At 44.1% G+C, this 22,302-nt stretch overlaps 6 protein-coding genes across 6 annotated transcripts; all 6 read left to right on the forward strand.

Moving 5' to 3' along the window:
* The first annotated feature begins 1,327 nt into the window (after positions 1 to 1,327).
* Positions 1,328 to 2,239, forward strand: LOC135102118 (uncharacterized). The gene is made up of 3 exons (XM_064006898.1): positions 1,328 to 1,470; positions 1,632 to 1,829; positions 1,920 to 2,239. The coding sequence occupies exons 1-3, from the start codon at positions 1,459 to 1,461 to the stop codon at positions 2,160 to 2,162; spliced, it is 453 nt and encodes a 150-aa protein (XP_063862968.1). The 5' UTR covers positions 1,328 to 1,458; the 3' UTR covers positions 2,163 to 2,239.
* A 2,419-nt stretch (positions 2,240 to 4,658) lies between these two features.
* Positions 4,659 to 5,877, forward strand: LOC135102124 (uncharacterized). The gene is made up of 3 exons (XM_064006909.1): positions 4,659 to 4,792; positions 4,956 to 5,177; positions 5,268 to 5,877. Exons 1-3 carry the CDS (start codon positions 4,781 to 4,783, stop codon positions 5,508 to 5,510), a joined length of 477 nt encoding a protein of 158 aa, XP_063862979.1. The 5' UTR covers positions 4,659 to 4,780; the 3' UTR covers positions 5,511 to 5,877.
* Positions 5,878 to 7,429: 1,552 nt separating this feature from the next.
* Positions 7,430 to 8,847, forward strand: LOC135103815 (uncharacterized). Its single transcript, XM_064010660.1, has 4 exons — positions 7,430 to 7,497; positions 7,897 to 8,008; positions 8,227 to 8,424; positions 8,514 to 8,847. Exons 1-4 carry the CDS (start codon positions 7,430 to 7,432, stop codon positions 8,754 to 8,756), a joined length of 621 nt encoding a protein of 206 aa, XP_063866730.1. The 3' UTR covers positions 8,757 to 8,847.
* A 3,231-nt stretch (positions 8,848 to 12,078) lies between these two features.
* LOC135102134 (uncharacterized) lies at positions 12,079 to 12,985 on the forward strand. Its single transcript, XM_064006918.1, has 3 exons — positions 12,079 to 12,152; positions 12,357 to 12,566; positions 12,657 to 12,985. Exons 1-3 carry the CDS (start codon positions 12,141 to 12,143, stop codon positions 12,897 to 12,899), a joined length of 465 nt encoding a protein of 154 aa, XP_063862988.1. The 5' UTR covers positions 12,079 to 12,140; the 3' UTR covers positions 12,900 to 12,985.
* A 2,183-nt stretch (positions 12,986 to 15,168) lies between these two features.
* LOC135099561 (uncharacterized) lies at positions 15,169 to 16,003 on the forward strand. Its single transcript, XM_064002114.1, has 3 exons — positions 15,169 to 15,231; positions 15,393 to 15,590; positions 15,680 to 16,003. The coding sequence occupies exons 1-3, from the start codon at positions 15,220 to 15,222 to the stop codon at positions 15,920 to 15,922; spliced, it is 453 nt and encodes a 150-aa protein (XP_063858184.1). The 5' UTR covers positions 15,169 to 15,219; the 3' UTR covers positions 15,923 to 16,003.
* Positions 16,004 to 18,739: 2,736 nt separating this feature from the next.
* On the forward strand, positions 18,740 to 19,619 carry LOC135099724 (uncharacterized). The gene is made up of 3 exons (XM_064002238.1): positions 18,740 to 18,827; positions 18,987 to 19,184; positions 19,274 to 19,619. The coding sequence occupies exons 1-3, from the start codon at positions 18,816 to 18,818 to the stop codon at positions 19,514 to 19,516; spliced, it is 453 nt and encodes a 150-aa protein (XP_063858308.1). The 5' UTR covers positions 18,740 to 18,815; the 3' UTR covers positions 19,517 to 19,619.
* Positions 19,620 to 22,302: the final 2,683 nt, after the last annotated feature.

Raw genomic sequence — 22,302 nt, forward strand, 5'->3', positions numbered from 1 at the left:
GGCTTCGTAATGGTCCTCCTTCACACCGAAGCACGTGATTGGTGGTATCTTTTTAAAACACGCTATTTGAGAAAGAAATTTTCGCGTTTTCTGCATTTCCATGTTCCACATGTAATTCCATTTATGACAGCTCATTGCTATTGGAAGAAAAAATATTACTGTTTCTGAAGTAGTTTTCTTTGGATTAGAATACATGTAGAAACGTTCGCTAACATAAAATGCATCTAACTTACTGCAACATCGTTCTGTCGTACAAGCACGTAGTACAGAAACTTGCATACTAATCGTACCCGAACACACACACACACACACACACACACACACACACACACACACACACACACACACACACATGCCGCTAACATCAAGACGAACCCTGCATTAAACGCTAAGCATTAAGGGGCGCTATGCAATATTAGATGCCGCGTGGCTTCGTGTAAATCAGGGGAGGTCCGTCACGCCACGCAATGCAATGGCTGTCTTGCATCTCGCCCGTTATTGGACCGCCGACAAGCGCCGCTCTGTTCGTCGTGTCACGGCCGGACGCCGAGACAATGAAGTAGTTTTGTGTTTTCCTTCATTTTTTTATTTATTTCCTCCACTTGTGGTTATTGTGATCGGTTCTCGAGTGGGTGACACGCATGCCGGCACGCGAACCTCACACGTGGGGTGCGACGCTCATGGATACACACACACACACACACACACACACACACACTAGCAGGCACGGGCACGTGCAAACTCAACACATACGGTGCTACATTGCATAACAAAGCACGTCTCTCAGCTCCCATTGTAGGCTGAGTAATAAAAGTGATAGACATAACAATGATGATGATGATGATGATGATGATGATGATGATGATGATGATAATGATTATATTATTATTATTATTATTATTATTATTATTATTATTATTATTATTATTATTATTATCATTATTATTATTACTGTTGTTGTTGTTGTTGTTGTTGTTGTTGTTGTTATTATTGTTGATGTTGTTGTCGTTATCAACATCGTTATCATGACGAGAGAAGGATAAAACAGCCAGTACTTAGCAGTAATAACTTGAAGCTCAGAAATAATAACAGATATGACAAAAAAAAAAAAAAAAATAAATAAATAAGTTTAAAAAAAATATCTATAATATGTGGATATCAACTACTGAAGAGAGGAATATGTATGAAATGCAGGCAAAGCAACAGAAATAAAACTTCAGTAATGTTGCACTGCCTAGTGAAGGCACGACACCACCAAGGGGGAGCAGTAAACAATAAGTTCTCTATAAAGAAAAAAAAAAAAAGATCTAATTCAAGGTGGGCCATTCCCACTCACGAAAACCTGCTGGTCACCACCAGCCTGGAGGGCGTGGCGCACCGAATCAGGGGTATAAAGTGTGGCTTCGCTCCAGCAGGAGACAGTGCCGACCCGCTCTCACCGACACAGCACCTCCAGCCATGATCAGACCCGTGAGTGCAATGCCCGCCACACTGCCCTCAGCTCCATGTGCCGCGGTGCACACACACACACACACACACACACGCCAGCCTTCGGCAAAGTGTTAACACCTGTTCACTGCCACTGTCGTCTCTTGCCTTAATCTGGCGCCCTTCCATCCCTTCCCCTGCAGGTGTCTTTGGTGTGCCTTCTGGCCTCCGCCGCCCTCGCCCTTCCGGGAGGATACGGAGGTGGACATGGTGGAATTAACCTCGGCGGTGGCGGCGGACACGCTGCTGTCTTCTTCGGTGCCGGCGGCCACGGCGGCGGCCACGGTGGCGGCTTTGGTGGCGGCCACGGTGGCGGCTATGGTGGCGGATATGGCTACGCTGTGAGTAAGACCTGCTTCTGCTGGGGCTAAACACTTGTGGCAGTCTTAAGCAAAGGTTTCAGCCTCTCACTGGTGTCCTTGTGTCCACAGAGACCCACCCCCTACGCTTACAACTACGGCGTCTCTGCTGGCTACACCAACTTCGGCCAGAGCGAGAAGGGCAACGGCTACGGAGGTGTGCACGGTGGCTACTGGGTCAACCTTCCCGACGGCCGCGTGCAGAGGGTGTCCTACGTAGCTGACTACAGCGGCTTCCACCCAGTGGTGACCTACTCCGGCAAGGCCCACTACCCTGCAAGCTACGGATACGGCCACGGCGGTGGCTACCACTGAGAAAGCAAACCCACCGCAAGGAGAGATGGGGTTTTCCATGTAAATGACAGGCACATAATAAATACGAAGAATATTCAACTGTAGAGTCTCTCTTGTCTGATCATGTCTTCCTGACGTGTGGCTTAGACCGTACATTCGATTCTGAGTAGTACATTTGTTACCTCACGTACGTAGTGGTTTGAATATCAATTCAATTTATAGCTATTGGCCAAGAAATATTCGTTAAATCAGCCAAAAAATATTCGTTAAATTAGCCAAGATATATACATTAGATCAAAGTAAATATCTATATACTCCTTCAAAAGACAACATTCACAATACCCCAATACCCAATAACTTGCCTAGGCGATGTGCACATACACTACTTCCTTGGTCACCACCCACGAGAACTAAGGCTGCATGAATCATAGGCCAGGGTATACTTTGGAGCGTTCTGCACCTGGACAGCTCATTCCCACCCTACACACCCCGACCCCCTCACCCATACACGACCTTCACCAAGACGAGCGACGCTTAGTTACGCTACACCCAAAGGTGAATGACTCATACCATCAAGGGAATACGTAATGCATCACAGTTCAGAGTAAAAGAAATAGTAAAAAAAAAAAATCGATGAACCAGCACTTGATTGGTATAGGCAAAGTTCTTTCGTGTGTTGAAGAGGCTGTTCACTCATTCAGCTGTGTGTGTGTTTGTGTGTGTGTGTGTGTGTGTGTGTGCTTTAGTATGCAAGTCCCTGTACTACGTGCTTGTGCGACTGAACGACGTTACAAGGAGACATCGTGTAAAACGTTTGGTTTGCTCTGCCCAGCGAGACATGCACAGAAGACACGAAGTTGTGTTTCAAAGCACAGAAAGACGCCGTTTTCAGAACAGATAGTCCACTGTGCCTGCAGTGTGTATGATGGTTAGCATTCCCTGAGACTATAGTAAGGTATATACAATTTTTGCTGTTATTACGTTGTATTCTGGTCAAGGCATCTTACACACACTGAATACATGGTAAATCAGTTTTGTACACTTCGCTCTCATTTGTCTGAAAAATCGCTTTCCTCGCACACACACACACACACACACACACACACACACACACACACACACACACACACACACACACACACACACACACACACACACACACACACACACACACACACACACACACACACACACACACACACACACACACACACACACACACACACACACACACACACACACACACAGACAGACAGACAGATAGACACACACACACACACACACACACACACACACACACACACACACACACACACACACACACACACACACACACACACACTGCCTCGTAGCTCAGTGATAAAGGAGCCGAATTTGTGTTGGCCGCTATGGCTGGCGCTAGGGGGTGGTCACCTCTGGGACTTTTCCGCTGACAGGCAGGGCAGTTACTGTTTCCCGTGACTAGGGTGATGGGGTGTGTGGTGTGTGAGGTCGTACCCAATGATCGGTAATAATGAGCTCGCAAATAATGAGGTCTGAGCTCGCAATGAGAGGATAACGGCTGGTGGTTGCGGGTCTGCTCATGATCAGGCCTTGGTGAATTACACAAACACACACACACACACACACACACACACACACACACACTCTCTCTCTCTCTCTCTCTCTCTCTCTCTCTCTCTCTCTCTCTCTCTCTCTCTGTCTCTCTCTCTCTCTCATCTCTCTCTCTTCTCTCTCTCTCTCTCTCTCTCTCTCTCTCTCTCTCTCTCGTCTCTCTCTCTCTCTCTCTCTCCTCTCTCTCTCTCTCTCTCTCTCTCTCTCTCTCTCTCTCTCTCTCTCTCTCTCTCTCTCTCTCTCTCTCTCTCCGATGGCCGTCAGTCCTCGTGTAAAACCATAATCGCTAACATAAGGTCTTGTTATCGATCTCTTCCTTGCGCTATGCTCCTCCAAGCTAGCCATTCGACTGCCTTTATCTTCTGCAGCTTAATTTGCGTTATCTTCCCATCTTGTCCGTGAGATCCCAGGTAGTCTTCTTCTATCCCTAACACGTCCATCCAGCACTCTTTTAGGTGATTTGTTTCCCTGCATCCCAAACACACGTCCAGCACATCTGTCTTGCTTTCACAACACCTGTCAACGACGGGTTGCATATATCTAATTAAACTCCTTGTTGTGTTTCTTTCTCCACACAAAAATTCACAGACACCAGATTGTAAAGAATTTAACCTCTCAGAAAATATATTCTTGTCTCCCTTAAGGGAGTGAATAATATCCCGAAGTGGATACAGGAATGTCACACTCCTCTCACATTTACAAGTTTCCAGATAAAAAAAAAAAAAAAAAAATCATCCAGCAAAAAACCACAATCAAAAATTGTTGGTTTGACAATCAAGAAAACTGAACGGTCAGCAACTGGAGACACGCATTTGTCATGAATGCACGATTACCCGCCGCCGCCACTACCACCACAATGCCTCATCAACACCTTCGCAAGCCCCCGATGGAAGCAAGTCAGCCCACTATTTGTGCAAGGTCATTGTAGTCCGCGCGGTGAACAGTCTGCCTGGGGGTATAAAGTGTGGCTTCATTCCAGCAGGAGACAGTGCCGACCCGCTCTCACCGACGCAGCACCTCCAGCCATGATCAGACCCGTGAGTGCAATGCCCGCCACACTGCCCTCAGCTCCCTGTGCCACGGTGCACACACACACACACACACACACACACGCCAGCCTTCAGCAAAGTGTTAACACCTGCTCACTGCCACTGCCGTCTCTTGCCTTAATCTGGCGCCCTTCCCTCCTTTCCCCTGCAGGTCTCTTTAGTGTGCCTTCTGGCCTCCGCCGCCCTCGCCCTTCCGGGAGGATACGGAGGTGGACATGGTGGAATTAACCTCGGCGGTGGCGGCGGACACGCTGCTGTCTTCTTCGGTGCCGGCGGCCACGGCGGCGGCCACGGTGGCGGCTTTGGTGGCGGCCACGGTGGCGGCTTTGGTGGCGGCCACGGTGGCGGCTATGGTGGCGGATATGGCTATGCTGTGAGTAAGACCTGCTTCTGCTGGGGCTAAACACTTGTGGCAGTCTTAAGCAAAGGTTTCAGCCTCTCACTGATGTCCTTGTGTCCACAGAGGCCCACCCCCTACGCTTACAACTACGGCGTCTCTGCTGGCTACACCAACTTCGGCCAGAGCGAGAAGGGCAACGGCTACGGAGGTGTGCACGGTGGCTACTGGGTCAACCTTCCCGACGGCCGCGTGCAGAGGGTGTCCTACGTAGCTGACTACAGCGGCTTCCACCCAGTGGTGACCTACTCCGGCAAGGCCCACTACCCTGCAAGCTACGGATACGGCCATGGCGGTGGCTACCATTGAGAAAGCAAACCCACCGCAAGGAGAGATGGGGTTTTCCATGTAAATGACAGGCACATAATAAATACGAGGAATATTTAATTGTAGAGTTTCCCTCGTCTTATCATATGTTTCTGACGTGTGGCTTAGAGCGTACATTCGATTATCTGCAGAACATCTGTGTTACGTCAGTACATACTGGTTTGAATGTCAATTACTGAATTCCTTGCAGGCAGAGCTGCCGTTAGGAAATAACATCATTGTTATGACTCTCGGATGCATATTATACCTGATGCGTCTTGTATATTTGGGTAAGCAAATTCAGGAAGCGGTCGCTGTTACGAGACTGGCTAACACACGTATATACTATGTAATATATACTTAACCTTTATGCGCGAATTTCTTCCTTTTTTAGATGTTTCAGTTTTCTATTTCAACTTTGTCTCAGCCCACGATCACCTCACTCACTCTTGTAACAACTCACAAGTCACTAATAACTTTTATTCAACTAGACGGAATCACAAGAGAGAGAGAGAGAGAGAGAGAGAGAGAGAGAGAGAGAGAGAGAGAGAGAGAGAGAGAGAGAGAGAGAGAGAGAGAGAGAGAGAGAGAGAGAGAGAGAGAGAGAGAGAGAGAGAGAGGGAAAAATCGAATAAGTTCAATGTCCCCTACCTCTCTATAGTTCCGTGAGCGTCTGCTCTCAACATTGGACTACCTTCGCGTTGTACTGTCGTGTCTTCCAGTTCCATGACGTCCTTCTTACTGTTTTATTGCATGATAAAAAGGCATTTGCATGAATGTCTCTCAGTCATAAAATGTTCTGAGGCTTTGTAAGAATGATCTTGGAAATCACTTGAGAATGATTCTGTTACATCAGCGACTAATTCTTATCATAAATACAAACCATTAATACAAACCACTTGTCACTGCACCGATAAGAACAGTATTTGTTGTGTTCTCACTCATGCCGTTCATTGACTCAGTAATGCAGCGAGGTGCCGCCAGTGGCTGGCGCCCGGTCAATACACAATGATCTTCCTGGAGTCCACCGTGTTTTAAATTGTCTTTGCCAGGAAGCCCATGCGCTTCGATTTCTTGACTCAAAATTCTCATTCTTATTCTTAGTGAGGAACGGCGATGCAGCCTTACGAAAGGTGCAAGTAACAACATATATCTATTTTAGATTAACGATTTCTCTTGATAATGTCGCAAATGCACGTGAAGCCATGCGATATATTTTGGCTTATATACAAGAAACTCAAGGTTTATAGTTCTGTAAAATCATAGTGTTGTCAGTTAGGTCAAGCAGATCTGTTGGAGAATTGGTGAGAAATGCCAAGGCAAAAAATGGTATATGGAATTTACCTCAATGAAATACTTCCGTATGGTGGGCTTTGCCGTCACTAATGAGAAAGAAACAGACAAGTAAAGGGAGGAAGGGGAGGGCACAAAGTGAGACGAAGACTTGCTCCGTGCTACTTGCTGTACCCACATCCCTCTTTTAATCATTACACGCCATTTTATGAAAGCATTTCCAAGCAAATATGTTGCTTAATATCAGTTGTACATATAGCAAAACACAAGGCCTTGAGATTAATGACACGTATACGGAATCAGTACTTAACTGAACACTGTCACAATGTTTTTGCTCTGTCTTATGCACGCCAGATGTGTTTTGGTGTTCTAACCTGCATCTGCTTTTCATTGTTAGTACTTACGACCTGCAGGACACATCACACAGGTGGAGTGGTCTGCTCGAGTGGGGAACAACTCAGTTGACTGTTCACCCTCACTGAGACAGTCGGTTGAGGAGTTTTTAAGCCAAAATTGTCCCGTTCTCATTAAAAAAAAAAAAAGAAAAAAAAGCCGCAGGAAGTCTCGACGACCGATAAGACTTAAATGAAAATATTGGCAAACTGTCACCTGGGGGATGTGGTACTGAGATGGAGAAACCTGCAGAGACGATAATTATGGATCGATGGCCGGTGTGTAACAAATCCCAATGGAATGTGTATATTGGAAACAATTTAGTATTAATTTATCCTTATGCACGCTTTAGATATCCGGTCTTTCTAACACCCAATGGCATAAATCTTTATTAACAGCTGAACTTGACGTCCCTGCCACCATCATCTCACTTATTGTTCATGAAGTGGTCATCACATGCATGAGACGGATTACATGTTACGTTTACATCCTGCGCAGGAAAAAAAAAAAAAAAATGTAAGGATAAATGTTAACATCCTAATATTGAATGACATATAGTACTGAACAAATTGCTCACGATGCAGCGAAACAGGTCAGAGAGAGGAAGTCAACAATACGAGTACATTCTCGAGCAAGAAAGATAATGAAAAATCTGTCACACGTGGGTCCTTCACAGGTCATAAAAATCTTGTGGTCATCACAGCCTTGGCGGCGCGGAGCGGAGCAGCTGGGGGTATAAAGTGCAGCTTCCCTCCAGCAGGAGACAGTGCCGATCCGCTCTCACCGACGCAGCACCTCCAGCCATGATCAGACCCGTGAGTGCGAGACTGCCACACTGCCCTCAGCTTGCTGTGCCGCGGTGCACGAACGCACGCATGCACGCGCACGCACGCAAGCACACACACAAACACACACACACACACACACACACACACACACACAGACACACACAGCAGGCAAAGTGTTAACACCTGCTCACTGCCACTGCCGTCTCTTGCCTTAATCTGGCGCCCTTCCCTCCCTTCCCCTGCAGGTCTCTTTAGTGTGCCTTCTGGCCTCCGCCGCCCTCGCCCTTCCGGGAGGATACGGAGGTGGACATGGTGGAATTAACCTCGGCGGTGGCGGCGGACACGCTGCTGTCTTCTTCGGTGCCGGCGGCCACGGCGGCGGCCACGGTGGCGGCTTTGGTGGCGGCCACGGTGGCGGCTATGGTGGCGGATATGGCTATGCTGTGAGTAAGACCTGCTTCTGCTGGGGCTAAACACTTGTGGCAGTCTTAAGCAAAGGTTTCAGCCTCTCACTGGTGTCTTGTGTCCACAGAGGCCCACCCCCTACGCTTACAACTACGGCGTCTCTGCTGGCTACACCAACTTCGGCCAGAGCGAGAAGGGCAACGGCTACGGAGGTGTGCACGGTGGCTACTGGGTCAACCTTCCCGACGGCCGCGTGCAGAGGGTGTCCTACGTAGCTGACTACAGCGGCTTCCACCCAGTGGTGACCTACTCCGGCAAGGCCCACTACCCTGCAAGCTACGGATACGGCCACGGCGGTGGCTACCACTGAGAAATCAAACCCACCGCAAGACGGCATGAGAGAGATGGGGTTTTCCATGTAAATGATAGGCACTGAGATGAATAAATGCGAGAATATTTAATCCCTCTCTTCTTAACATGTCTTCTTGGCGTGTGGGTTCCATTTGCAGTAATACCTTTCAGTTTCTTGATGGTTCGAGCACGAAAATCATTACAGGCAGTTACCATGAGGGAATGGCACCACTGCAGCAGCTCCGGGATGTACAAGAACGTACATTACACCTCGTCTGCCGGGCCAGCAGCGTGCCTGCCTACATCCTCAAAGACGTGTTGTTGTAAGGCTGGCCAAGAATATACTGCACTTTATTCGTACATTTGTTTCTACAGTTTCTCCTGATTGTCTTAGTCTGGTAGCCTCCCATTCCCACTTTGTCTCGGTCCATCATCACCTTATCCTCCTGTAACAATTATCTTACCGAGGTGCCAGTCTTGTGGCGTCAGTGACCATACACCTCCATTCCTCCCTATCGTTAGCCCCCCTTACATCTTCCGTTACACAGTTCCCTCCACCCATATCTTCCACCAAACTATCCATGAATTTGAATCTCTGACTTCCTCTTTCTCTTCTTCCTTCCACTCTCCCTCGTAAGCAATCTCTTTTGAGCAATTTTTCTCTCAGCTGATGACCAAGTAACTTTGATTATCTTATATATTTCAGAAGTTGTCTCTGCTCTACAGCTCCTCGCAACACTTCTTCGTTTGTAACTCTGTCTGTCCATGGAGTTCTCATCACATTCCTTAAAAATACATATTTCTGCAGCCTCTATATTTCTCTTCACATTCGCTTTAATTGCCCGAGTCTCACACTTTATAAAGTAACGAAGACCTGACGAAATCTTAAGAGTTTCAACCTTGTCTCCATGTTCATAGCCAGATTAGTCAGCACCTTCATATTTCCGATAGTTGTCTAAGCTATTGCAACTCATCTCTTTCTCGCTTCCTGCATCCTCACTAATCAAGCTTTCAAGATAATTAAAACTTTCTGTCTGCTTGATAGATCTTCCTTGTATGAGAACTTGCTCTCTTATTCTTTGTCTTCTCTTTGTGAGTCATAGTCTCAAACTTAATGACAATTTCCAATCCTCTCCTTTCACATTTCACTTGCAATCTGTCCACCAATGTTTGAAGTGACCCTTCTAAGTCAGCCAGAAGAACGGTACTGTCTGCGTACTTTGCATTATTTAATAAATATTTCTTCCACCTATTGATACTCCTTCCAATTTTTCCATCACTCGCTATTCATATAAAGAAAACAAATCTGGACATGGAACGCATCCCTGTCTAACGCCATTTCTTGTCTGTATTCAATCTGTTTTCTTGTCATGATATCTCATAGCTGCCCTTTGATCCCAGTACAAATTGGTAATTATTGTTACATCCTTGCCTCCAGTTCCAAACTCTCTCAACGTGGCCACTACATTCGTGTTTCACTGTACCAAATCCTTTCTTGAATACCGAGTTCTTTCTCGAAGCATTCAGTCTATACAACACATATACATGTCTTTCTGCATTTTGTTCACTTGCTGCAGCAACATTCCAATGTAAATATAGCATTAATGGTACCTTTTCCTTTCCTGAATCCGTATTCTTCTTCATCTGTAGCAATATATGTCATTCATAACTTCTAGTGAACTATAAATAGCAATAGGAAGGTAATGAAAGAAGACTGACTAGTTACATTGCGGGTTGCTTGCTTAGAGATGTCTGGAACGCGTCTCCACCACCATCACTGCACTGCCATCAATGTGTCATCTCGTTGCATTTCTCGTAGCATAAAATTCTAATTAGAAGAATTGATGCCCTGGTAACTTAATTGTCTGTTTACCTTGTAGTTTGAAGCGCATTCCTCCAGAACAGTTCTTGATGCAGCTTTAGATTTTAATTCCATACAACACTAAATATTTATTTATTTATTTTATTTTTTATGTAGGAAGAACACTGGCCAAGGGCAACAAAAATCTAATAAAAAAATGCCCACTGAAATGCCAGTCCCATAAAAGGGTCAAAGCAGTGGTCAAAAATTGATGAATAAGTGTCTTGAAACCTCCCTCTTGAAGGAATTCAAGTCATAGGAAGGTGGAAAAACAGAAGCAAGCAGGAAGTTCCAGAGTTTACCAGAGAAAGGGATGAATGATTGAGAATAATGGTTAACTCTTGCGTTAGAGAGGTGGACAGAATAGGGGTGAGAGAAAGAAGAAAGTCTTGTGCAGCGAGGCCGCGGAAGGAGGGGAGGCATGCAGTTAGCAAGATCAGAAAAGTAGTTAGCATGAAAATAGCGGTAGAAGACAGCTAGATATGCAACATTGCGGCGGTGAGAGAGAGGCTGAAGACAGTCAGTTAGAGGAGAGGAGTTGATGAGACGAAAAGCTTTTGATTCCACCCTGTCTAGAAGAGCAGATTTATGTCTCCTTACATTATTGTTTGTGATTTAATCATGATGGAAGCACTTTTTTAATGTTGGGTTTGATGACAAAAGATTGGTTTATCATGTAAATGTCAATATATTATCTAATTAAGATACATTTTCTACTTAATCAATGAAAATGAAAATCTAATTAAAGAAAGTTCTTCAGCTTACGCCGCGCAGGTGGTGCTTCGAAAGACCATGTTAAAATTCGTCTTCCCTGTCCCATTTTCCACACGATGCTGATTGGCGGCCTCTTCCCTCTAATGTTATGATTACGTCAAGTGCATCACTTCTCCCGCCAAAGAAAAAAATGGAAGTAAAAAGAAAAAAAAAAATTTTGAGGTGAGTGGAAGTGATCCGCGTCTTCACGTCAGCTCTCTGGCTGAGAGTCGAGGCAAAAACGCAGCGCCATCAGATCCTATAATGAGGCACTAACATGTGGACATTTTAACCGTGTCCATGAAAGTCCTGCAGAGAAGACTGCCGTGATTGTGATTAAGCAGAGAGTGAAATACGTCGCAGGATTGAGCATATTCAGTGCCATTCTGTATTATTAGTTACCTTATAATCTTGGGAAAAATCTTAGCTAAAATAAATCGTTGTTTACAGGAAAGTGCCTCACCTACTCATCACGCGTTTAGGGTTACGTTACGATTACGTTTTGTTCGTGGAAACTATGCAAAGAAGAGCATATTACATGACGCAGTTCAGCAATACCTAACGTTACACAAACTGCTCAAGATACAGCAAACAGGTCAGAAAGACAAGCCAAATCGTGAAAAAAAAAAAAAAAAAAACTGTCACACGTGGGTCCTTCACAGGTTACAAAAACTTCGTGGTCATCACAGCCTTGGCGGCGCGGCACGGAGCAGCTCCGGGTATAAAGTGTGGCTTCCCTCCAGCAGGAGACAGTGCCGACCCGCTCTCACCAACGCAGCACCTCCAGCCATGATCAGACTCGTGAGTGCGAGACTGCCACACTGCCCTCACCTTGCTGTGCCGCGGTGCACGAATGCACACACGCACGCGCACGCACGCAAGCACACACACACACACACACACACACACACACACACAGCAGCCTTCGGCAAAGTGTTAACACCTGCTCACTGCCACTGCCGTCTCTTGCCTTAATCTGGCGCCCTTCCCTCCCTTCCCCTGCAGGTCTCTTTAGTGTGCCTTCTGGCCTCCGCCGCCCTCGCCCTTCCGGGAGGATACGGAGGTGGACATGGTGGAATTAACCTCGGCGGTGGCGGCGGACACGCTGCTGTCTTCTTTGGTGCCGGCGGCCACGGCGGCGGCCACGGCGGCGGCCACGGTGGCGGCTTTGGTGGCGGCCAAGGTGGCGGCTATGGTGGCGGATATGGCTACGCTGTGAGTAAGACCTGCTTCTGCTGGGGCTAAACACTTGTGGCAGTCTTAAGCAAAGGTTTCAGCCTCTCACTGGTGTCCTTGTGTCCACAGAGGCCCACCCCCTACGCTTACAACTATGGCGTCTCTGCTGGCTACACCAACTTCGGCCAGAGCGAGAAGGGCAACGGTTACGGAGGCGTGCACGGTGGCTACTGGGTCAACCTTCCCGACGGCCGCGTGCAGAGGGTGTCCTACGTAGCTGACTACAGCGGCTATCACCCAGTGGTGACCTACTCTGGCAAGGCCCACTACCCTGCAAGCTACGGATACGGCCACGGCGGCGGCTACCACTGAGGACACGACCCACCGCAAGATGGCATGAGAGAGATGGGGTTTTCCATGTAAATGACAGACACATAATAAATACGAGGAATATTTAATTTTAGTCTCTCTCGTCTTATCATGTCTTTCTGACGTGTGGCTTAGAGCCACACGTGAGTCATCAAGCACATGGACATGGGACTGTAAATGCAGATGAAACTACAAGTATACAAAAGTCAGAAAAGAAACCTTTTTCCTAGCAGACAGTTGGCAAAAATACTGGTCGTGACTGCAATCATGAAGACAGGTAAAGGGTGAAGCACTACAGAAAAGATGTAGATCAAACTAAATAATGAACTCCTTATTTTTATTAAAGGGCCAAATGAAAAGTGCAATTACCGAAAATCCTGAATCAAATCTTTGCCAAAAACAAGATGATTCATGTCTTGTTCCTCTCTCTCCTCTACCCTCCGACTATTTCATGCCTCCCATTAAGATTCTTCCTAATGATGTTTTCCATGCCCTCGCTGGACTTAACCCTCGGAAGGCTTATGAGCCTGATGGGGTTCTGAGCCGTTCCCTCTAACTTTTCTCACCACCAAAGCTGCTAACTCTGTACAGGAGCCTTATCGCCCATGGTTGAACACGCTTCACATACATGGAAAGGGAACATTTCCATTCATATCGCTCTTTAGAACAGTATGAAATAATAAAAAAAAAAAAAAAACATTTCGTCTTATCAGCTCCTCTGACTGACTGTCTTCAGCCTCTCTCTCTCCTCGCCGCAATGTTACATGTGCAGTAGTAGAACAACCTACCGTGGTAACTTTCATTGTGCTTAGCGTTTTATCTAGTTTAAGTCCTCTGATCTGTTGCAAATCTAATCATTCGTCAGGTTTTCGTAAGATGACTGTTAACATACTAGAGGACTTCAGAATAGCGGGACTGACTCAACTTTACTTACACCACGTCTCTGATGCATGACCACAATGCCAAACGTGATCGTCTTATGTCGCTGTCATGATGAACACTAGGGGAGTCTGTAACAGTTTGAACTTGACATTTTCAGAAGAAATCCTAATGCGGGTTTACCTTTCCCACGGGGTGTCGAGTGGTCAATACGAGTCAATTTGAATGCTTTATTGATTAAGGCGAAGGCTACGCGTGTCCTCAAAGCATTCATTCCTTTTCTCGTGCGGATTTTTTAAGACTTGTTATGGGCAGCACCACCACTGAAGGTAACAAAAAGACCTCCACCCCCCAAAAAAAAAAAAAGTAAATAAAAAAATAAATAAATAAATAAAATAAATAAAATGAAAATAAATAAATTAATTAATAAAAAAAAATCAAATAAATAAATAAATAAATAAAAAATAGATAAATAAAAATAAATAAATAAATCAAATAAATAAATAAATTTATAGTAATGAAAATAATAATAATAATAATAATAATAATAATAATAATAATAATAATAATAATAATAATAATAATAATAATAATAAAAATAATAATAATAATAATAATAATAATAATAATAATAGTAATGATAATAATAATAACAATAATAATAATAATAATAATAATAATAATAATAATAACAATAATAATAATAATAATAATAACAATAATAATAATAATAATAATAATAATAATAACAATAATAATAACAAAATAGAAAAAAGAATTCGCTTCCATGCTTGGATTGCAAAAACGCGTTACCTCTCCCGCTAAGTGGCGTCCATCCAAGGCTAAAATCTATCACCGTCAGGACCTGAATTATGACTTAAATGAGTCACTAACACGCAGACATTTCACGGTATCGAAGAGCAGCCTGCAGAAGAGACTGCTTGGATTTCGTTTATATATAGAAAGAGTGAAACACACTACGCAGGACTGAGTATATTGTATGTCATTTAATATTGACTGTTATCTTGTAACTTTAGCACAGATCTTTGTAAAAAAGCGTTAATTCTGCTTACATGAAAATCGCTGACTTGCTACTCAGCACGGGCGTGGTGTTACATGGCACGTTTACATCCTGCTCAGGGAAACAATGCAAGAAGGAGCATTACCGTGCCAGGAGAGGCGGTTCAAGAATACGTTATGCTGCACAATTTGTTCAAGATGCAACAATGAAGGTCAGAGAGAGGAAGTCAACAATGAGCATATAAAAAAAAAAAAAAAAAAAACGGACACCACGTAGACCACAAACCTAATACAACGGATCAAAAAAACCCGTGGTCATCACAGCCTTGGCGGCGCGGCGCGCAGCAGCTCGGGGTATAAAGTGTGCCTTCCCTCCAGCAGAAGACAGTGTCAAACCGTTCTCACCGACGCAGCACCTCCAGCCATGATCAGACCCGTGAGTGCGACGCCCGCCACACTGCCCTCAGCTCTCTGTGCCGTGGTGTGCACACACACACACACACACACACACACTCAGCAGGCAAAGTGTTAACACCTGCTCACTGCCACTGCCTTCTCCTGCCTTAATCTGGCGCCCTTCCCTCCCTTCCCCTGCAGGTGTCTTTGTTGTGCCTTCTGGCCTCCGCCGCCCTCGCCCTTCCGGGAGGATACGGAGGTGGACATGGTGGAATTAACCTCGGCGGTGGCGGCGGACACGCTGCTGTCTTCTTCGGTGCCGGCGGCCACGGCGGCGGCCACGGCGGCGGCTTTGGTGGCGGCTATGGTGGCGGCTATGGTGGCGGATATGGCTACGCTGTGAGTAAGACCTGTTTTTCGTGTAAATAAAAGAGTTAGAATTTTTAAGCACAAACTTCAGTTTCTCACTGTTGTCCTTTTGTCCACAGGTTCCCACCCCTTACGCTTACAATTATGGCGTCTCTGCTGGCGTCACCAACTTCGGCCAGAGTGAAAAGGGCAACGGCTACGGAGGTGTGAACGGCGGGTACTGGGTCAACCTTCCCGACGGCCGCGTGCAGAAGGTGTCCTACTGGGCTGACGGAAGCGGCTACCACCCAGTGGTGACCTACTCTGGCAAGGCCCACTACCCTGCAAGCTACGGATACGGCCACGGCGGCGGCTACCACTGAGAACACAACCCACCGCAAGACGGCATAGGAGAGATGGGGTTTTCCATGTAAATGACAGGCTTATAATAAATTGGAAAATTATTTAGTCAATCTCTCTTTCATGATATGTCATCTAGCAAGTCGGTTCGATTCCCAGCAATACCGCTGGGGTTCGTCATGTAGCACATGGTAATCCGAATACCAAAACTTGCCTTCCTTGCAATCAGGGTTGCCACGAGGAAATTAAATCACTACTTCGATTCCGAGATGCAGATTACAGATTACACTTTGTCTGCCCGGGACGCACATTGGGCTCGGTAAATCCTGAGGGAAGTTACTTAGAAGGCTGATTAAGAAAATGACAACGGTGTTCTAAACCTTATCAACTAAGAACATAAGTATCTAAAGCTGTGCTTTCAGGAGTAACATATTACTAGTGCCTCTGATGAAATTAATCAGAGAGCGCAAGAAAAAGAAGTGTATGAAATTTACGTAGCTTTAGTACTTTGCGATGAGAAAGTCGACAGATAATGGAATGTATAGTCTTGTATAGTGTGGCAGTGACTGGCTCTGTGATACTTGTTGCACGCGACACTCTCGGCAGTGAGGTGAAGTTCCCAATAAAATTCTTATATTCTGTCATGTGAGAATCTCGTCAGCGTCGACTTTCTAGACGCAAAAAGACGATTAGGATGAACAATCTTAATTATCGGTTTCGAATGAATATAAATATCATGAAAATAATGAGTCATCAAGCACATGGACATGGGACTGTAAATGCAGATGAAACTACAAGTATACAAAAGTCAGAAAAGAAACCTTTTTCCTAGCAGACAGTTGGCAAAAATACTGGTCGTGACTGCAATCATGAAGACAGGTAAAGGGTGAAGCACTACAGAAAAGATGTAGATCAAACTAAATAATGAACTCCTTATTTTTATTAAAGGGCCAAATGAAAAGTGCAATTACCGAAAATCCTGAATCAAATCTTTGCCAAAAACAAGATGATTCATGTCTTGTTCCTCTCTCTCCTCTACCCTCCGACTATTTCATGCCTCCCATTAAGATTTTTCCTAATGATGTTTTCCATGCCCTCGCTGGACTTAACCCTCGGAAGGCTTATGAGCCTGATGGGGTTCTGAGCCGTTCCCTCTAACTTTTCTCACCACCAAAGCTGCTAACTCTGTACAGGAGCCTTATCGCCCATGGTTGAACACGCTTCACATACATGGAAAGGGAACATTTCCATTCATATCGCTCTTTAGAACAGTATGAAATAATGAAAAAAAAAAAAAAAAAAAAAACATTTCGTCTTATCAGCTCCTCTGACTGACTGTCTTCAGCCTCTCTCTCTCCTCGCCGCAATGTTACATGTGCAGTAGTAGAACAACCTACCGTGGTAACTTTCATTGTGCTTAGCGTTTTATCTAGTTTAAGTCCTCTGATCTGTTGCAAATCTAATCATTCGTCAGGTTTTCGTAAGATGACTGTTAACATACTAGAGGACTTCAGAATAGCGGGACTGACTCAACTTTACTTACACCACGTCTCTGATGCATGACCACAATGCCAAACGTGATCGTCTTATGTCGCTGTCATGATGAACACTAGGGGAGTCTGTAACAGTTTGAACTTGACATTTTCAGAAGAAATCCTAATGCGGGTTTACCTTTCCCACGGGGTGTCGAGTGGTCAATACGAGTCAATTTGAATGCTTTATTGATTAAGGCGAAGGCTACGCGTGTCCTCAAAGCATTCATTCCTTTTCTCGTGCGGATTTTTTAAGACTTGTTATGGGCAGCACCACCACTGAAGGTAACAAAAAGACCTCCACCCCCCCCCAAAAAAAAAAAATAAATAAATAAATAAAATAAATAAAATGAAAATAAATAAATTAATTAATAAAAAAAAATCAAATAAATAAATAAATAAATAAAAAATAAATAAATAAAAATAAATAAATAAATCAAATAAATAAATAAATTTATAGTAATGAAAATAATAATAATAATAATAATAATAATAATAATAATAATAATAATAATAATAATAATAATAATAATAAAAATAATAATAATAATAATAATAATAATAATAATAGTAATGATAATAATAATAACAATAATAATGATAATAATAATAATAATAATAATAATAATAATAACAATAATAATAATAATAATAATAACAATAATAATAATAATAATAATAATAATAATAACAATAATAATAACAAAATAGAAAAAAGAATTCGCTTCCATGCTTGGATTGCAAAAACGCGTTACCTCTCCCGCTAAGTGGCGTCCATCCAAGGCTAAAATCTATCACCGTCAGGACCTGAATTATGACTTAAATGAGTCACTAACACGCAGACATTTCACGGTATCGAAGAGCAGCCTGCAGAAGAGACTGCTTGGATTTCGTTTATATATAGAAAGAGTGAAACACACTACGCAGGACTGAGTATATTGTATGTCATTTAATATTGACTGTTATCTTGTAACTTTGGCACAGATCTTTGTAAAAAAGCGTTAATTCTGCTTACATGAAAATCGCTGACTTGCTACTCAGCACGGGCGTGGTGTTACATGGCACGTTTACATCCTGCTCAGGGAAACAATGCAAGAAGGAGCATTACCGTGCCAGGAGAGGCGGTTCAAGAATACGTTATGCTGCACAATTTGTTCAAGATGCAACAATGAAGGTCAGAGAGAGGAAGTCAACAATGAGCATATAAAAAAAAAAAAAAAAAACGGACACCACGTAGACCACAAACCTAATACAACGGATCAAAAAAACCCGTGGTCATCACAGCCTTGGCGGCGCGGCGCGCAGCAGCTCGGGGTATAAAGTGTGCCTTCCCTCCAGCAGAAGACAGTGTCAAACCGTTCTCACCGACGCAGCACCTCCAGCCATGATCAGACCCGTGAGTGCGACGCCCGCCACACTGCCCTCAGCTCTCTGTGCCGTGGTGCACACACACACACACACACACACACACTCAGCAGGCAAAGTGTTAACACCTGCTCACTGCCACTGCCTTCTCCTGCCTTAATCTGGCGCCCTTCCCTCCCTTCCCTTGCAGGTGTCTTTGTTGTGCCTTCTGGCCTCCGCCGCCCTCGCCCTTCCGGGAGGATACGGAGGTGGACATGGTGGAATTAACCTCGGCGGTGGCGGCGGACACGCTGCTGTCTTCTTCGGTGCCGGCGGCCACGGCGGCGGCCACGGCGGCGGCTTTGGTGGCGGCTATGGTGGCGGCTATGGTGGCGGATATGGCTACGCTGTGAGTAAGACCTGTTTTTCGTGTAAATAAAAGAGTTAGAATTTTTAAGCACAAACTTCAGTTTCTCACTGTTGTCCTTTTGTCCACAGGTTCCCACCCCTTACGCTTACAATTATGGCGTCTCTGCTGGCGTCACCAACTTCGGCCAGAGTGAAAAGGGCAACGGCTACGGAGGCGTGAACGGCGGGTACTGGGTCAACCTTCCCGACGGCCGCGTGCAGAAGGTGTCCTACTGGGCTGACGGAAGCGGCTACCACCCAGTGGTGACCTACTCTGGCAAGGCCCACTACCCTGCAAGCTACGGATACGGCCACGGCGGCGGGTACCACTGAGAACACAACCCACCGCAAGACGGCATAGGAGAGATGGGGTTTTCCATGTAAATGACAGGCTTATAATAAATTGGAAGATTATTTAGTCAATCTCTCTTTCATGATATGTCATCTAGCAAGTGGGTTCGATTCCCAGCAATACCGCTGGGGTTCGTCATGTAGCACATGGTGATCCGAATACCAAAACTTGCCTTCCTTGCAATCAGGGTTGCCACGAGGAAATTAAATCACTACTTCGATTCCGAGATGCAGATTACAGATTACACTTTGTCTGCCCGGGACGCACATTGGGCTCGGTAAATCCTGAGGGAAGTTACTTAGAAGGCTGATTAAGAATATGACAACGGTGTTCTAAACCTTGTCAACTAAGAATATAAGTATTTAAAGCTGTGCTTTCAGGAGTAACATATTACTAGTGCCTCTGATGAAATTAATTAGAGAGCGCAAGAAAAAGAAGTGTATGAAATTTACGTAGCTTTAGTACTTTGCGATGACAAAGTCGACAGGTAATGGAATGTATAGTCTTGTATAGTGTGGCAGTGACTGGCTCTGTGATACTTGTTGCACGCGACACTCTCGGCAGTGAGGTGAAGTTCCCAATAAAATTCTTATATTCTGTCATGTGAGAATCTCGTCAGCGTCGACTTTCTAGACGCAAAAAGACGATTAGGATGAACAATCTTAATTATCGGTTTCGAACGAATATAAATATCATGAAAATAATGAGTCATCAAGCACATGGACATGGGACTGTAAATGCAGATGAAACTACAAGTATAGAAAGTCAGAAAAGAAACGTTTTTCCTAGCAGACAGTTGGCAAAAATACTGGTCGTGACTGCAATCATGAAGACAGGTAAAGGGTGAAGCACTACAGAAAAGATGTAGATCAAACTAAATAATGAACTCATTATTTTTATTAAAGGGCCAAATGAAAAGTGCAATTACCGAAAATCCTGAATCAAATCTTTGCCAAAAACAAGATGATTCATGTCTTGTTCCTCCCTCTCCTCCACCCTCCGACTATTTCATGCCTCCCATTAAGATTCTTCCTAATGATGTTTTCCATGCCCTCGCTGGACTTAACCCTCGGAAGGCTTATGAGCCTGATGGGGTTCTGAGCCGTTCCCTCTAACTTTTCTCACCACCAAAGCTGCTAACTCTGTACAGGAGCCTTATCGCCCATGGTTGGAACACGCTTCACATACATGGAAAGGGAACATTTCCATTCATATCGCTCTTTAGAACAGTATGAAATAATTAAAAAAAAAAGACATTTCGTCTTATCAGCTCCTCTAATTGACTGTCTTCAGCCTTTCTCTCTCCTCGCCGCAATGTTGCATGTGGAGTAGTCGAACAACCTACCGTGCTAACTTTCATTGTGCTTAGCGTTTTATCTAGTTTAAGTCCTCTGATCTGTTGCAAATCTAATCATTCGTCAGGTTTTCGTAAGATGACTGTTAACATACTAGAGGACTTCAGAATAGCGGGACTGACTCAACTTTACCTACACCACGTCTCTGATGCATGACCACAATGCCAAACGTGATCGTCTTATGTCGCTGTCATGATGAACATTACATAAGAACATAATAAGAACATAAGAAATAAGGGAAGCTGCAAGAAACCACCACGCTTACACGTGGCAGTCCATGTATAAAATATACTTACCTATTTCCACCTATCATCCCCATCCACAAATCCGTCTAGTCTTCTCTTAAAGCTCCCTAATGTCTTAGCACTATCTTGATTACTGGGTCCGTTCCATTCATCTACCACTCTATTCGAGAACCAATTTCTTCCTATCTCTTTCTTAAACTTATTATTATTATTATTATTTTCAAGCTTGAACCCGTTATTTCTTGTTCTGTCCTGGTTGTTGATCCTAAGAATTTTGCTAACGTCCCCCTTGTTATAACCCTTATACCACTTAAAAACTTCTATCTGGTCCCCTCTTAACCTACGTCTCTCTAAAGAATGTAAATTTAATAGTTTCGATCTAGCCTCATAAGGAATACTTCTCATCCCCTGTATCCTTTTTAGTCATTCTCCTCTGTACTGATTCTGATAGACTTATATCCTTCCTGTAATATGGCGACCAGAACTGCACAGCGTAGTCTAAATGAGGTCTGACCAGCGCCAAAGATAACTTTAGTATTACTTCGGGCCTTCTACTTTTAACACTCCTAAAAATGAATCCTAATTCCCTATTTGCCCTGTTTCTGGCCTCTATGCATTGCTTTCCAAGACGGAGTTCAGAGCTAACCATAACTCCTAAATCTTTTTCGTACCCTGAACCTATCAGAGTTTCGTTGTTTATTGTGTAACTACCTACGCTAAGTACTTTGCATTTGTTGAGAGTAGAGTCTGTAACAGTCTGAACTTTTTTTTTTTTCAGAAGAAATCTTAATGCGGGTTTACCTTTCCCACGTGGTGTCGAGTGGTCTATACGAGGCACTTTGAATGCTTTATTGATTTTAACTTTATGGCAATGGCTACGCGTGTTCTTAAGGCATTCATTCCTTTCCTCACTGGTCGTGCGGATTTTTTAAGACCTGTTATGGGCAGCACCATCATCGAAGCTAACAGAGACCCCCGCACCACCCCCCACCCCTCCCCAAAAAAAAAAAAAAAAAAAAAAAAAAAAAAAATATATATATATATATATATATATATATATATATATATATATATATATATATATATATATATATATATATATATATATATATATATATATATATATATATATATATATATATAAACAAAATAAAAAATAAATAAATA

Source organism: Scylla paramamosain, chromosome 1 (genome assembly GCF_035594125.1).
Source record: "Scylla paramamosain isolate STU-SP2022 chromosome 1, ASM3559412v1, whole genome shotgun sequence".
NCBI classification, from domain to species: Eukaryota; Metazoa; Arthropoda; class Malacostraca; order Decapoda; family Portunidae; genus Scylla; species Scylla paramamosain.